We start from the raw sequence: 17,230 nt of genomic DNA, 5'->3' as shown, positions 1-17,230 counted from the left end.
AAGGGCTAAAGTCTGAAAGCAATAATGACTACACCTGGTTGATAAGAAAGCTAGTGCAATTTATTTATGTCTTGTCCTATCAGTTTTCATTAAAGTAAACTTGATGAAAAGCACAAAATAATTTGAAAGTTTTAATATTTTAAAATTCATAGGCAAATTTGAGACAACATGCATGCTTACTTGAAGAAAAAAAAGAATCGAATAATGAAGTTAACACACAAAAATTGAGAAATTTTATATGGAGGATTTCCAAAACTGTATTGTAGAACTACCGTGTTATATGAGGGATAACTGTATTTTATTATTTGTACATGGTGAGATGTAACTTGTAGTAACAAGTGGGAAAGTGATAATTCTATTACATGAAATACTGAATCAAAAACATAGAATAAAATTTTACGTACAAGATGTAAAATGATTTTGAAAGTTTGTTGGGTACACATGCACTTCATCAAGATCAACTCAACAGAAGTCATTGTATGCTATTTTTTACTGTTGAGTTGAGTGTATTAAAAATATTACTGTGTTGCTTGATGTATCTGTAAACGATGTCAATGTTGTGTTTTTTTGTATCATTCTTACTCTTCTCTTATGCTTATCAAAACCAAATTCTTAGTTTTTATCATGGTGCCAATATGATTACATACAGAAATTGAGAGTATATGGATGTGATTTATGCATTTGGTGCATGTGACAGCAATGCTTCTGCTGCAGCTAATTATTACAAAGACCAATAACCTAATCAAGTTATTCAGAGAGCAGAACAAACTCTTGAAGAGCATGGTTGTTTTGAACTACTTCATTGATATAGAGTTCACATTCAACAAGTTAACTTGAATGTTAGTAACTTGACTTGTTTTAGTTAACCTGAACATTATTAGATATAATCTGCATGAAATCCATTGAATCTTGATCAATTGCATGCATACTCAATAAATTTTCAAAGCCATTTTTCTCAGAAACAGTCTCATATGAAAAAATTTTATTCTATATCTTTAATTCAGTACTTCATGTAGAATCACAATCTTCCTGCTTGTATCACCAGTTACTTGATGCTCTGTATATTAATTTGGATGTAAACTGTTGTGTGATTCTATAACATTTGATATTTTGTTACCAAGAATTTCTGTAACTGAAGCTGACTAAAAATACTGAAAACATTTTTAAAATAATAATACTAATTTACTTTATTGTAAATCTATATTTAATATGGATAATGCATAAAATTAATGTTATCTGATTTTATATTTTAGATCACACAAGCAATTGAATATATTAAAGATAGAGAAATTGTTGGGCAATTTAATTCCAATTCGGAGAATACAGAATTTACTCTCTCAGATCTTTCTATTTTAAAAGTAATGTTTTGTGAATTAGAAGAGAAATTAGACAAAGAAATCAGTAATTTAACAGAAGGTAGTGCAAAACCAGCAAGTTTTGTATTTGATGTAAGTACATAACTTTATTTATTAATAATTAATATCAATATTTTTGTTTGTTGAATGTTTTGAGTGATTTGTAACTTTTGGTAGTTTAGCATCTGTTAGTTCTTGATGTATTTTTTTACTTCTGTTTAAGATGCACTTTTATGCTTACATTTTTCTACTTATCTCTTACCTTAGGCCGAGACTCCACTAAATTAAAATGGGCATAAAACCCCACACCATAAAAGCCTTTAATCACGTGATCATGATTTTACTCCTGAGCAGGTCATAAAACCAGCATAAAAGCCAGTTGAGCAGTGTTCAACTTTTGACATGAATACAGTCGTAAAACGGTACCATCCACCAATCAGAAGTCAGTGAAATCTAGGTCATTGTGACACAGTGCAAAAATGGCGGAAAAGAGCTTTTGTGTATGTTCTCTTGTGGCTACTCTAGAATAGATCTGGAAAGATTTATCAAAAACATCCAAAAGTATTCATGTATCTACGACAAGAGGTATCCCGATTATAATAATAGATGCCTAAAACACGTGATATGGACAGCCAAAGGAAAATCCTTCAATTTTGATGAGTATATGATAAAAAAGCTAAGCTTATAAGTGCTGTACATTATCTTAATAATACGATAATAAAAGTTAATATATGAAAGTAAAGATATTATTTTTACTACATTTGTAATTATAGTACAGAAAAAACTCATAGAATATAATCATTGTCTTTATATCAATATATCACGTATACAACCATACAGGCGTAACTTCGACAGCACCATTGTCGTAAAAAGTTTGCTAGCTGGACCTCCATTGCAATCCAAGCGCAAATGTAAATAGGTCACATGATTAAAAGTTCTTACAGCGAGGGGATCTTAGACCCATTTTTACGCTAGTGGATCTTGGCCTTAGTTCCTTCCTGTAGACTGAAAAGTAAAAACTATCAGGGATGATCAGTCCAGTTTACTGGACTGATCATCCCTGATAGTTTTTACTTTTCAGTTTACTGGACTGATCATCACTGATTTATGTACCTATATGTTCACAAAATCTGATTGTAACAAAGGTATTATTATCTTTGTTCTTACTAAATTCTGGAGAAAAATTTAATTTCTGAAGAGTAAATATTTATTTTATTTGAGCATTTGTTGGAGGGATTTCAGCAAACTGTTCCAGGATGATAGCAATAAAGCTTACTTTCATTTAAAGTGCTTTAAAAAAAAATACATTGAATTTAGAAATATGTGACAAACAGAATAGATATTTTCCTATTTTGTTGGCTATATAAACAGGAATAAATGTCACTTTAAAACACTCCTATCTTGGCTACTCAAGCAAGTGACCACTAAGGTAGAGTTTGATTTATATTAAAACTTTTGCAATTTTACAAGGGAATTTCAGGGGTAGTCACACAAGCAAGGTGCCTATAAAGCAATGTTTTACTATATTTGAAAACTGTATAAAACAAAATTATTTTGCTGATAATTTTAAATTAAAAAATAAAAAAATTATTAGAAATATACACTAGAACAAATCATATTAATTATACATAAAAGTTTATTTAAAATATAAAAAGCTAATTAAATATTATGAGAGCAGATACAAAATCATATAGCAGGGGTGGACAAGCAAGAGTTCAGTGGGAGCCAAAATGTAGGTTTTGCAAAGTGCATGGGAGCCACAGTTCTGTACTGTCGTGGCAGATAGTATGGTAAGGCTGGGAAGGATAGCACTTTCAGCAAGAGCCACATGTAACTCAAAAAAAGCCGCATTTGCCCATGCCTGTCATATAGGAAGATATGAAATCTGATCTAAAATTACTAAATTCTTTCACTTGAAATTTCTTGTCTTTTTTATTTTTATCATACAACATTGAAAAAAATAGTAGTTTGCTTAATTAGGTGCATGTTTAGAGAACATAAAAAAGTTTATGGGAAAAAATCTGGACTTCTAAAGAAATGTTCAATTTGAAATTTGTGTTACCAATCTAAAAAATAAAACAAGCGTTAACATATCAAAAATAGTTTTATGATTTTGATATCATAACAATTTCTTGATGATTGCAAAAGTTCTTAAACTATATTTTGTTTAAATTTATGAAAAATTGTAACATACTGTATTTTGTGAAGGAAAAATAAGAATGTGCAGTATACATGGGTAGTACTAATTCTGTACTATATAAATGTTTTTAATTGTTTTATTTATGAGTTATGCTTATAAGTTAAAAAAGTAACTCTAGAAATCAATAATGACAGTGACAAAGAGTTTTTATCTTTCGATGATGTGTAAATGTTGTAAATTTGTTACCAGTACCTAAAATTTCTTTTACCTTGTATCTGTTCTTGTGTTTTTTTAATAATTTGTTACATGAAGTTTCTTGTACCATATGTTAAAAAATAAATGCTAAAATTCCTTTATAAAACAAAAAACAAGTACCTAAATATAAACAAATAAAAATTTGAATTAAAAAATTAAAGCAAAAGACTTTTTCCTGAAAGTTTGGGCCGAAAACATAAGAGTACATTATACATGGCAAAATATTTAGGTATTTTTAAAGATTTTATTTTAAACTATCGAAATAATCAAAAGTACTCAGTTTACATTCCAAAGTGTCATTTATGAATAACTTCTCAAAATGTAAACTGAACTGTTTTTTGAATATTCACTATTTTTATATTAATGATCTCATTTTTTTCTAATTAAAGAATAAGACATCATAAAATAAAAATGTCATTATTTTTTATTTTAGTAAATATTACATTTAATCTCTTTAATTTATTTAAGCTTTTTGCAAGTGTTGGTTTAACTGCACAGAAAAAAGAAGTTGTCTTAGATTTACTGGATAAAATTATTCTTCATTTGACCATGGAAATAGGAACTTCATCTTGGGTAACAAAAGGAGCTGGACTTCAATGTTTTTCAGATTTGATAAGAATCATGTTTTCAAACTCAGCTATTCTTAATCAAAGTTTAGTGAAAAGTTTTAATGAAAAATATAGAGTAAGATTTAAATCTTTTTTCTTTACGTATACAAATAGGATAAAATAAAATAAAATATTAAAAAATTATATGTACAATATATTCTGATTATATATTTCAATGATAATTGATTTTGAAAATTATATTTAAGAATATTAACTTTTTCCCATGCCCTGAATATTTTAAAACAAAAATATTTAGTGTTTATTTTTATAATAATCAAAAAATTAACAAATCTTATCATGACACAGAATCATATATAATTTAAATCTGTATACTTAACAGATTAGTTTAACAATAATAACTGTAATTAATTTATATATACTTGTTTGTTATTAATTAATTAGAATAGTGAGCCTAATACAATGCAATCTGATCTATTTTGCTTAGTCAATTTGTTTCAAGCATTTAGTTTAAAAATCAATACTAATAAAATAGTATACTTTCCCTTATCCACAAGTCTTTCTGTTTTTAATTAATTATAATAGTATTTGATATTGATAGTATTGCCAAACAATGATCTTGAAGTCATTTTTTTGGTCAACTAATAAACATAAAATAGAGTAATCAGATTTATCTAGTCAGAAAAATATTGTGTGAAAATTTTGCTGTTTAGTTTCTTCAAAATCTATCCTACATTTTGTTTTCTTTTTTTAATTAAGTTATCAAATAGTAAATTTGATAACTTAATTAATTAACTCTGCTTTATTACAATTCACTAACTTAAATCATGTAAGTACCAGACCAAATATCTGGCTTCAAAAAAACTGGCTATTTTTGAAATGGGTTTTGAATTTGGAAGACTAGTTCAGTGCACAGTTGCCTTATTTTTGGTTTCTGTGGCATATGCATTACATGAAGCCCATTCCAGTGTGACTGCTGGAATATGGTGTATTACATACAATGTCATTTTTTACTTTTAATTGTTTCTTTTATATTTTGAATATACATTTAGCATATGTCCAGAAAATCCAGAAATCTAAACTGCTTCCAGTTTATTGTATTATTTTCCCAAATACTTTTGGCAAGCAAGCTTAACATCAGGACAACAACAATGAAATAGCTTGATTACAATGTTTTCTATAGCTGTTTACATAAATATGAATGCTTATCTGTCTAAAACTGTTGATGCTTCATCTGCTAATTACTCTACTCCTACTAGGAAAAAATACTAGCTGTATGTATGATAGAATGGGTAACATTATTTTCTAAATTCCTAGATATAAATTGTAAAATGTTATCAACAAACATAGCTATAACGAAACACCATTTTAAACTAAAATTACTGTATGCAAATGACTTATCCCCTAAATGTTATCCATCCCAGTTTTTCATAAAGCTCAAAACTTCAATAGAGAACAAAGTGCACTTATTAATTAATTTCTCATTTAAGAGTCATTTCTAAGCAGTAGTTGGCAAATGCTCTGAGTCTCTGCCATTACTTTACCTTTTATACTCTCTTTGTACAAAAACAGTTTGAAAGATGAAGTAATTAGATGAGTTTCTAGTCAAATTAGTTTGTTGTTCTCCTGATGGACTTTGTTGCTCAGAAATATTTGGATAGTGATACTTAATTTAAGTTAGTGGGTTAATTTAGTAATAACTTTTTATCATAAACAAATTGTGTTCTTATCTCATCTCTCTTTGTGTGTGTTAAATTGTTTCATGTCAGAATTAAAGTAACATTGTAAGATTATTTATATTAGTTCTTAATTACTGTTTTATTCCAGTTATTATTTATATTGTTACTATTTATTTTTTACAATTTTAATTCTCTTTGTTTTCATGTAATTAATTTTCATATAGTATGATGTTTTTTCAAGGGAAGGTGATTTATTGTCCTTTAGGCATTATTTTTAAAATTTATATAACAAAAATTTAATTCAAAATTTTTAATTTTTAAACTGTATGAAAATGGAGTTTTCCATTTGATCAATCATAGGCTTTTAGTCAATAAAAGAGTTGACAGTTTTAAAATTTAAAAAAAAAGAGTGAATGTCTTTTTGTCTTGAACTGCTACAATATTAATGTTTTCAGTACTGAATCTGAATTTCTTACTGATGTTTGTCTTCATTATTTATGATTATGTTTAATCAAATATCATACTTGTCAGTTCTAGCTGATGATTTATTTTTTGAAAGTTATGTTTCATTTTATCTTATTCTGCCATTTCTCTTAATATTTAGTGAATACTTGTTACCAGATACAATGTGTGTATTCACACACAGTATTTCTTAGTAAAAACCTAATTTTTTAATTAAAGAAAAGCTTATTATTTTGAAGAAATAAAGATCGTTACTGAAAATAAAATGAAATCATCTGAAATAAAAAATTAAAAGAAAAGTGTTGAAAATTATGAGTTATATTATTCTAAATATTAAATTTACTTTTGCTCTCAATGTAAATTATTTAACGAAATGAATCATTTATGATGGCAGCAAAATTTCATGATTAGGTGTGCTCACATGTTTAATGTTTTATTTACTTATCTTCAGAGATAAAATAGTTTTATAAATAATTCTTTGAATGTTCAACATTAAATATTAGCAGTGTGATCACCATTGAGATGATTTGTTTACTTATATATAATAATTATGTACTAGCTGATCATAATTACAGTATATCTATTCAGCTCTGTCCAGAGAGATATTTGACAATCCAAATACAACTAGATTTGATATAGTGACATTTCAGGACATGCAGAAGACATTCCCATTACAAAAAAATAATACAAAACTCGACACAAACATTTGGCTTTGCAAACAAAAAAGATTTTATTTGTACAAGACACTTGTGTTTGTTATACAGAGATCTTAGTGGTGCCGAAGAAACTACTTGATGTGGTTCCCACTCTGAAAAGTAAAGGTAATTTTACTGTCTAAAGGCAGCATGATGTTTTGATGGCAGAGTTCTACTATAGTCACTATCACTATCCTCTGCTTTGCTAGACATCAAACTATAGTGCATACTTTTGGTCTAGTGTCACAACTCCAAAGTTGATTTATGTTCATCTTCAATAATTGATATCAGTGTTACACTGTACGAAGTTAGCCACTGGCCAGAGTTTGACTGAATTATGCTCTTGTCAACTCCACTGACAGCTAGTGACCTTGAAACTCTACAATGCTGTTGGACTATAAATTGGTCTTAAAACTTGATAGCAATGAATGGTGTGTTCATCAACCAATTTTAGCAGTAATATGCTAAAAATTTTGAAAAAAAAATCAAATAGGAGAAGTTTTGTGCATTGATAATATGTATGATATACTTAATGTTTTAAGAGCAGTCTGGGGTGCATCAAGTCCAGTGGAGAATGATCAAGGTTGACTGGTGTAGTTTTGGTGGCAGTGATTGCCCTGTAACATACAGTGTAAGAAAGTGGTAAGTAAGGGTTGCCTTTAATAAACAGAGGAATGTTTTTTGTTGTTTTACTAAGAAAGTTGCACATATGCTTCAATATCTAACTAAATGGGTTTGAGAGTCAATTGCTTAACTATTATTCATTGTAGAGAACTGTGCACTAGAATCACCAGTAAAATAAATTCTCTGAGTCATAAATAAAATAAGAAGCACACCTTATGTATAATCCCAGCAATATCTTTTAATAGACCAAAACATTTTTAACCTACTAATATAGGTCTTCAGTTGGAACAACAAAAATTTAAATGAAGAGAACAAAGAACATTTTAAATTAAATTAAATAAGAAATGCATACAATTTTTATATTTTTATTGAGTTTAAAATTATGCTGAAGTTATATAAGGTTTGCTTCTTATTTTATTTACAATCTTCATCAGTCTGTGAGTTATAAGGAAAATGATATTACTAGAAATTTATCATCCTTTAAAGATAAAGTTCACACGAGAGTGCCCAATAATATCAATTAGAAGATGGATTAACATACAGAAAAAGGGAGAAATTTGAGACTTTTAAACACACATGATCAGAGATTATCTGCATGAAATTAGAATAATTTCATTCACTAGTTTTTATGTTGAATTAAAAATATTTTTATTGTAAAATAACAATATTTTTAAAAATTATTTTTGTTTTTGATAAATACAGGGTTATCTTCAGGCTCTTAACGAACATTCATGCTATAAAATTTCACATATACAGTATAACCAAAGGTTGATGAAATTTATTTAAAAGAGAAAAACACTTTTTTCTGGATTTCTTATATTTTGATTGATTTATTAAGTCCAGATATCTGAATTATTTTTATTTTATCATTTCTATTATTTCTCTTTAAGAACCTTTTTAATTCAGACTTTACTAAAAAGATATATACAGTATTATCATAGCATTATAATATAGCACTAAAACTGATTTTTAAATTAAAATTTATTACTTTTCTACATTTTTATAAAATCTTTTAATTACATATATATAGGTTTACTTATCTCCAGATGATTCACAAAATATTACAACTTTTAAGAAATCACCAAAAAAAGGATGGACATTGTATTACTGGTGTTTTTCTCCTGAGTTGAGGTATATTTCTAAAATTATTTAAGATACTAGAAACACTATTATATTATAAATTCTATTAATTTAAATTATCCATTTTACAGGATCATGAAAACATTAATTGCTTTAGATGTATATGTTTATTTTTAATCATATCTTTTGTGAAAGTGTTAATTAGTTTTCCATATTCTGCATACATTTCTAATGATCCTTACTTTTACATTTTTCTTTCCTCTAAAGCATGATTTACACTGAATGCAAAGGACACAAAACATAACAAAGTGAAGACAGCTAATGAATAAATGTGAGCATATGTAACCTCGCAAAGTGAGTTAAACATTTTTATGTCAACCAATGGGAGTACATGATAGCTAGGGCATGTTGGCAAGCACAAGCCAATAAAAACAACATATTCATCTCAACTAGAGTTCTTGACTCACAGTGGGACAAAAATAATACTGATATATAATTTAATTTTGATAAGCCCTACACAACAGTAATCAAAAAGAACGTTAACATGGTAACTGCAGTATGTATTGAATTTTTTAAGATGCCATCTGTTGGTAAAAGTGTGAAACTACAACTTGCGACCACACTTATCACTGCTTGCTTGCAGTGTGAATGAAATTTGCTCTGTATGCCTCGTTTACTCTGCTCTCTTCACATTTGCATCCTTCAGGTTCAGTGTAAATCTCACTCAATTCAATTTATATCCATACTGTTGGGTGAATTTCCAAATTTTTATTATTAATAACTTTTGCTTAATTTTTAGATTTAAGATCTTTTTGCATTTTTACATTCTTTCTTTCTCTTATCAGTTGTATAGTCATAACTTTATCCCATATTATTTTTACATTATTTTGATTTAACATGATTGTTATCTTTTCAGTTCTCAAATTCTTTTTTTTATTGATGTGTTGATTATTATTTAATTTCACAATTTTATTTTATTTGTCTGTTAATTTATAAAATACTGTTAAATTTTTTATATATATATATTTTTTTATTTTTCTGGTTGTTATATATAACAGAGGGAAAGTATTGTGATCAGTCAAAAAACGATTCTCAAGATTTTTACATTTTTGGGCTTAAGACACCTTGAAATGTCCAGAAATGCAAAAAATTTGGTTTTTTCCTGTATGGATGGATGTGTCTGGGCCCAATTTTGTTCGCCCTCTTTGAAGCTTAATAACTGTTATGTTTTTCATTGAAAATTTTTGAAATTTTGCAGGGAGGTTTGTTTATTAGGGGATTGATGCTATTAAATTTTAGTGATTAAAAGTTGAGGAGGTGGGGAGATAAAGGGGATCGTGTGTATCTTCCAGTAGGGTCAGACTTAATGATGATTTTACTTGTTATTAGCATTTAGTTTTTTATAAAACCCATCCCTATCCTCAAAATTAAGCTCTCTGCCATTTTAAAATAGTTAAAAATATAAAACGTTTTAAAATAAAATATAACAGATGGTACCACCAAATGTTGCCAGGAAAGTTAAGCAACTTGTTACTGGATCTTTGAGTATGTGATGTTTGTGCAAGTTGCTCCATTGGGGATTGATGACAAACATTACATCTGCTTTTGAGTTTAAAATGTTACAGAATGTTTATTTTTGTTTATTTTCAAATTTTATGTGCAGTTTTGTTTATTTTATGTATGATCTTACCTTTGATGATAAGCTGAAGTAGACCAGAGAGTTTGGGAATTAGTATTTATTTTGTTTTTTGTTCTAATAAAACAGTTTTGATGTGTAATATAATTTTGTTTACTAGATGATACCTGTTAATGTTTCATAATATTGTGACAGATTAAACAGTGCCCCCTTGGGTGAGGTCTGATACCACTTGTGATTTCTGGCTTGCAGGAACCTTCTGAAACCTTTCAATAAATGCATGAGCATCCATGTATGCAGGAACTGATGGTAAGGGATGGAAGAGGAAGTTGAGAGACAGAGAACCTGGAAGTAATGCACTTTAGACTGGTTAACAATTAAACAACAAACATGTATTTTTACTAAATCTTATCATATGCATACAATCATAAACTAATAATATAATATAAGTCTAATTCTACCTTATGCACCTATCATTCATAATACATATTCTACCTATCATTGAGAGAGAGGTTACATATTGCATGTGAGGATAAATATCTGTGGTATCATTTTAATATCTGGCACTCTCTGGCGAGTCTTGGAAGTTGTCATAGAGTTCTTAGGTTTAGTGGAAGAGTTCAAGGAGCCTGCTTGGGACTTATCCTTTCTTGGAAGTGTAATTAAATAGGTCTGACTTGTAGAAGTCAGCACACACATCATATTTGTCAACAGTGTAATCGGGCTCTTCTAGGTGGAACCGTGAGGGATTGGCAGACAGTCAGGAAACTGAGTAGGTCGGTGGCTGAACACTATGGTGGAGGGGCATCACTAGAGTTTCTCATTTCCCGGTCTTTTGCTTGTCCCAGGATTCCAGGATAAAAGTGAACTGTTTCCAGGAAAATCCCTGGATAGAATGAATGAATTATTTTTAAGATATACAAAATATCATGAAATCAAATGATATAATTATTTTTCATTTTTTAAAGTAATTTAATATGTTCTGCAACCTCCAAAATCATATTAATAATGCTGTGTAAGATATATATTAAAAATTACCTTTGAATTACATAGAAATTTTCACAAATAGAAAAAAATTTTTAAAATTTGCTGGAAACTGTATACAACAACAACAACAACAAAAATGCTTTGAATTAAGTTGAAAATTTTAAAAAAATGAACTTAGATCAAACTTCTAATTTAAAAGGTAACTTTTGTTTTTTATAAGATTTTGAAAACCAAAGATGGTCAATATTCCAATCACTCAATCTGATTCTTATTTTAGTAATGAAAAGTCCTGCTACCAAGAATGCTCTTTCCAATTCAATTGATGTGAGTGGAGTTGTGTTTAATGCATTTAAGAGAAAACAGATGTTATGTGTTTTTTTACGTGTAGCCTGGAAGATTTCTAGTTCGTTTTCGAGATTATAGTACTTCTTTTGATCTCTAGTATTCTTGATTTGTCTACCTCGGCTACTTTAATAGCAGCATTGAGCTTATAGCCCGATAATTTGGCTTTAATAATCAGGTTTATGAAGAAAAACTTCATACTTGCACACTTTATACTCATTTGTATCCATTCTCAATTTGCACAACCTGGCATTACACAGTTATTGAAGCCACTGGGCATGGTTAAAAATTAAGACAGCATAAGCACAATTATTCCAGATATTACAGGTTCTGACAAGTAAAGAATTTTCAGAGTCCTGCCACAAATAAGCTATGTATTGATTATTGACCATTTGTGACATGCCATAACGAGCAAATTTAAAAACTAATAAGTAGGTTTAAAATTAATAAGTACAAATGTATTCTGACAGTTTATGAGTTAATTATACTTTCTATTTGCAAAATTTCCTCAACCTTAACACAAAATAAGAAAAAAGTGAACTTTTAAGAAATTTGTAGGATTTCCCGGGACGAGAAGAATTTCTTGTGTTTAAAAAATAACCGGGATCCCGGTTGACCACCGTGATGAACAAACAGACACTTTCTCTGTGAATTTCTTTCATCTTTCTTTTTATTTGGGCCTCATCCCTTTCTATTCTTATGCCAAAATTTAGTATGTTTCTGCAGGGCTGCTAGTCCAATCCCCAATTTTTGGCAAAGTTCTTTTGATGAGTAGTTTTTGCCAGATATGTCATGTACAAAGGAAATGTTAGAAAGTTTGCAAGATTTTCTCTTTGATATGTTATATTTGTCATTTTGGGCTTAAATAATTTTTTTCTCTTTGAACAAATATTAAATTCCCTAAATTACAAAAATGCTAACCTGGATTCTCACAACATTATAGTATATTCATGTAAACAAAGTTTTAATAAATTTCTATAAATATGAAACAAGAATTTTTATTTTGAAACAACAAAATTTTAATCTTACTCATTGGAAGTGTTCATAAATTGCAGCTCTTGAAGAATTTTCATGACCTGTTAAAAGCAGGGTTGGCATGATTTAAAAAAAATGTTTTAAAACATTTAAAACATGGTTTTTTTGGAAATAAAACAATGGAATCTAGTAAAATAGAAAAAAAATCAGAAAAACTTCAGTGTAAGACTCAAGAATGTACAGAATGTTTTATTTAATATAAAATACAGCATTTTTAAATGTTTCTTTATGAATGACATTTTTAAGATTTGCATGTACAAAACCAAAACAGGATTGACAGCTGTGGCTTCTTCAGCTTGAAGAATTTCTTATTTTCAGAAATGTACAATGCTTAGTAGTGTTTGTTTAGGTGCTTGAAAACTTTAACAAGCTTTGCTGCCTTTTCCTGTCCAAGTCTATTTCTAAGTTTTGAATGAACGAGTCCATAGGTAGAGAAAATTCTCTCAATTCCCGCTGAAGAAGCCACTGCTGTGTGCAGCTGTGTAACTAATTTTAAGAGGTTCATCAATTCTGTCACATAGTGACTGCCACCATGTAAGAGGAGTGATATTAGTTAGCACCGACTCTACAAACATGTGTTGCAGAAATGGGCTAGTTTTTGCCAAGTATTTTAAAATTGAAGGCATAGCATCTGGGTAGTGAGCGTGGCAGACAGTTACTGCAGCATCCTTGATACTGTCTGTAAGCTTTGCACCCTGTATCTTGGGTCCAGAAGATTTGCTAAAAAGTGATATTCTGTGATAGCCATATCAAATCTAACTTTGGCTGCTTGCGTGACTCCAGTGATCCCCAGTTGTTGCAAGTCATTTTGAACACTATAAAAGTAATAATATCATTAGATGTATAAAATTAATGAATTTAATGAACACAATTTTGAAATTAGATTAGTTACAAAAAACAATTCTGGCTAATGTAACTTACCCAAACCATAATTCAATTCCTTCACTGATTGTGCAATCATTTCTTTGCATTTTGTCTAATGCAACAGCAATTATCTTTAAACGTGTCAGCAAATCTTCAGCATCATGCTTAATTTCAAGGTTTTGAACTTTGGCTACAATATCCTTGTGAATTACGAGCCTGTTTTCATCGCAAACCTGTTAACATAAGATTTGTAACTGTTTTTAGGATTAAACACTTGATACTCATTATTCAATACTCATTAGTACATGAGTAGAGTTAACTAGCATTAGAGTAAACAGTCAGTTTACAAAATAAAATAATCATATATTTCATCTCATCATTATTACTCTAAGTATATTATTACTATATTACTATAAGTAATCACACTTCAGCACAACTAGTATATGCTTTATGAATTAGTGACTTTTCCCACAGTGCAAAATAAGAAAATAAAAACAACTTAAAGTAATGATAGTACCTTCATTAGGATAGGCCAGTTCTGAATGTATGACTCTAAGCAATCAGCTAAGCTGTTCCAATGTACATCCTGTGGTAATATCAATCCTTTTCCACCTGCATCTTTGTATTTGGCTTTCGGGAAATGATGATTCTGGAAGTATACAATGATGTGCTTAACTTGTTCATTAACCTCTTTAATATTGATATCTTGAGCCAGTAAGTTTAAAATATGAGCAGAGCATCCATAAGTGACAATATCTAAATTTTCTGTCATTGCTAATGTTTCTCTCATTTTTTTCATATTACTTGCATTGTCACTTACCAGGCTTCTTACTTTACAGCCATACTTTTGATTGCATTTTTTTATTGCTGCAGTTGCAATAATTTCCAAGTAGTTTGATGTGTGCCTTTCTACACCTGTATCAACTGAGTCAATCAAATGAACTGTTCCACTAGGATCAGTCACACAGACACAAATCACTGGTTCATTATGGATATTACTCCACCCGTCAATAGCCATACAGACTGTAATATCCTTTAACTCATCAGCTGATTCATTCTCAATGGAATTGTATACAGTGTCCAGCAAGGGTCCCCCAATTTCCTTTCTGTGCGGAGGGTCATATCCAGGTCGCAACATCTGACAAAATTTTATAAATTTGGGGTGTTCTACACGAGTAAAGGCTGAATTGGTGGCATATATAAATTTTGTGCATTGGAGATCCAATTGCATTTTTTGATTAGTTGACGTTTTCACAATAAATTAATCAATGCGTTTCAATTTTACTTTGCTTTGGGATGCAGTGCCAGTGCCGCTTGTGGAGCCAGAAGTGACAGCAGAGCATTTCCCACTGGTCTCAGACTCTGGCAAGAGTCAGAAAGTCAGGAGCCTATCTAAATAATAAATATAGAAACAATAAATTAATTACTAATTAGGTGTGTGTTTTTAAAACTACTACTATATACAGATGTGTGAAAATTATTAGACTCAAATCAGACCAGTGCAATATAAAATGATACATTTTAGGATAAGAACCAAAAATAATACACTTTATGAATGAGTCTAATAATTTATACACTTCTGTATGTTTAGTTCAAATGATTACGATATGTAATTGTATACTATTGACTTTAGTTTCCGAGACCTAATTAATTTCCTCTCAGAAAATTTTTAATCTATTGATTTTTTTATATTAAATAATTATTTCCACGTAAAAGCGAATCTGACAGCCAAAATAATTGCCGGGGAATAAATACCCCCAAAAAACGTGTTTTTATAGAAAAACTATATGAAAAATTTTAAATAATCAAAAAATGCTTCTTTTTATAAATATAGCTGCAGGGACTATTGTTTTTTCATTTGACAGGCGTGAAAATTCACACGTGCAGTCTACATTGTTTACAAACCAGTCCACAGTATAACACAAAATTTCTGATTTTTATGCTTATTTTATTAAAATAGGGAAGAAACTGAAAAAAAAAGGATATATAAAAAATTCTACTGAATAAAAAACAAAAACGACCTGCTGATGTCATAAAAATCATCCAATAGTATTTTAAAAAATTTTACCGAAGTCAAAACGGTCCTATAAAAGTTTAGAACGATTTAATTAATTTGATTTTAAAAAACTCTCATAAAAAACAATGAGGCAATTAATATGCTAATTAATAAAACATTATAAAAAAACTTTTGTGGCAAAATTAATTAATAAAATTTTCAAAGGGATAGATAACGGTGTATATGTACTAGCCCATACATTTTTGGAAAAGGACCGTTTTTTTCGTAATGCTACGTAAACTGCCGGAGAGGGCAGAACTATGTAACCCGGGCGAAGAACTTAAGAATATCTATATAGGTACAAATTGAGCTATGACCCAGGTAAAACTTTGTAGCAAGCTATAGAAAAAATTAAAACTTATAATGATTCAAAATACTCACCCAGCTGTTGCAATTCCTGTATATCATTCTGTAGGTGGTTATCTTCAATATGTTTTTTCATACGAGCGACTAATCCAGCCATTTCTTTCCTACATATTTTGCATTGCACCCTGCATGCCGGTTTTCCTGGATTTCCAGAAATTAATTTGTACTGGTTCCAGATGTTATCAAGCTTTCTTTCTGCACTCATTTTTTACTTAACAAGGAACAATGATAATGATAATGTCTTTTTCCATCCAAGTAATATTACAATACATTAGCTGTAATGCTAATAGTATTAACTAGCATGTGCTGTCAGGAAATCTCCTCTTAGTGATAAAAGTCAGTGTGTCACTTGCTTTTATGACCCATGACAGTGAAGAAAATTTCCCATTCCCACGTTCACGTTTAGCTGACAAGTCACAAAAAGTTTATTTACTAAATTTATGTAATAAAACATTTTTTTAAAACAGTATTTTATAACGTAATATAAAACTGTTTTAAAACAAAAAACAAAGGTTTCTAAATAAAACATGTATTATTGTTTTATTTCAAGAAAAAACATAAATTTGCCAACCCTGGTTAAAAGTATTACTGATCTTGTTACTTATACTGAAAGTATTTGGCACTGTTTGTATTTAATTGTCATATATTGTCATATTAAATGCATGTATTATATAAAAATGAAGTACACTCAAATTTGTTTTTGTGCGATGAATAGGGACCGCATAAAAAAGTCTCACGTAGAAAATAACTCAAAACTGTACGAAATAACTAGGAATTGTTTTTCTAACTCCTTGGGCCTTTTTCTGCAATCCCGAATAGGAAAAAAATCCTCTAAGAATTTTATTTTTTATATTAATTAATTATTTCCACTTAAATACGAATCTAACATTTAAAAAGTTAAAAATGATTTTATTTGATAAATATAGCTGCAGGAAGTGTAATTCTTTCATTTAACAAGGTCTGAAATTTCACACCTGCAGTCTAAAGCTGGAGGGGAGCTAACTTACCGCATCTGTTCAAATATAACACAATATTTCTGATTTTTATGCTATTAAAATACGAGGGGACCGAAAAAAACGTATGAGAAA

General features: G+C 29.3%; 2 protein-coding genes across 2 annotated transcripts in view; one reads left to right on the top strand and one right to left on the bottom strand.

Moving 5' to 3' along the window:
• Window positions 1-17,230, top strand: part of LOC136990054 (regulator of telomere elongation helicase 1 homolog) — a 56,028-nt gene that overhangs the window by 24,108 nt on the left and 14,690 nt on the right. Inside the window, exons 6-8 of the mRNA XM_067288395.1 lie at window positions 1,254-1,448; window positions 4,219-4,434; window positions 8,807-8,907. Coding sequence (XP_067144496.1) covers window positions 1,254-1,448; window positions 4,219-4,434; window positions 8,807-8,907 — 512 coding nt within the window. The remainder of the gene's footprint in view (window positions 1-1,253; window positions 1,449-4,218; window positions 4,435-8,806; window positions 8,908-17,230) is intronic.
• LOC136990088 (uncharacterized) lies at window positions 13,512-15,000 on the bottom strand. The gene is made up of 3 exons (XM_067288440.1): window positions 14,238-15,000; window positions 13,778-13,953; window positions 13,512-13,671 (listed from the first exon to the last, which is right to left on the bottom strand). The coding sequence occupies exons 1-3, from the start codon at window positions 14,949-14,951 to the stop codon at window positions 13,512-13,514; spliced, it is 1,050 nt and encodes a 349-aa protein (XP_067144541.1). The 5' UTR covers window positions 14,952-15,000.

The sequence above is a fragment of the Centruroides vittatus genome, unplaced genomic scaffold (genome assembly GCF_030686945.1).
Source record: "Centruroides vittatus isolate TY-2023 unplaced genomic scaffold, ASM3068694v2 scaffold_861, whole genome shotgun sequence".
Classification (NCBI taxonomy): domain Eukaryota; kingdom Metazoa; phylum Arthropoda; class Arachnida; order Scorpiones; family Buthidae; genus Centruroides; species Centruroides vittatus.
The sequence above is the reverse complement of the archived record's forward strand: the minus strand, read 5'-3'. Positions and strand labels throughout refer to the sequence as shown.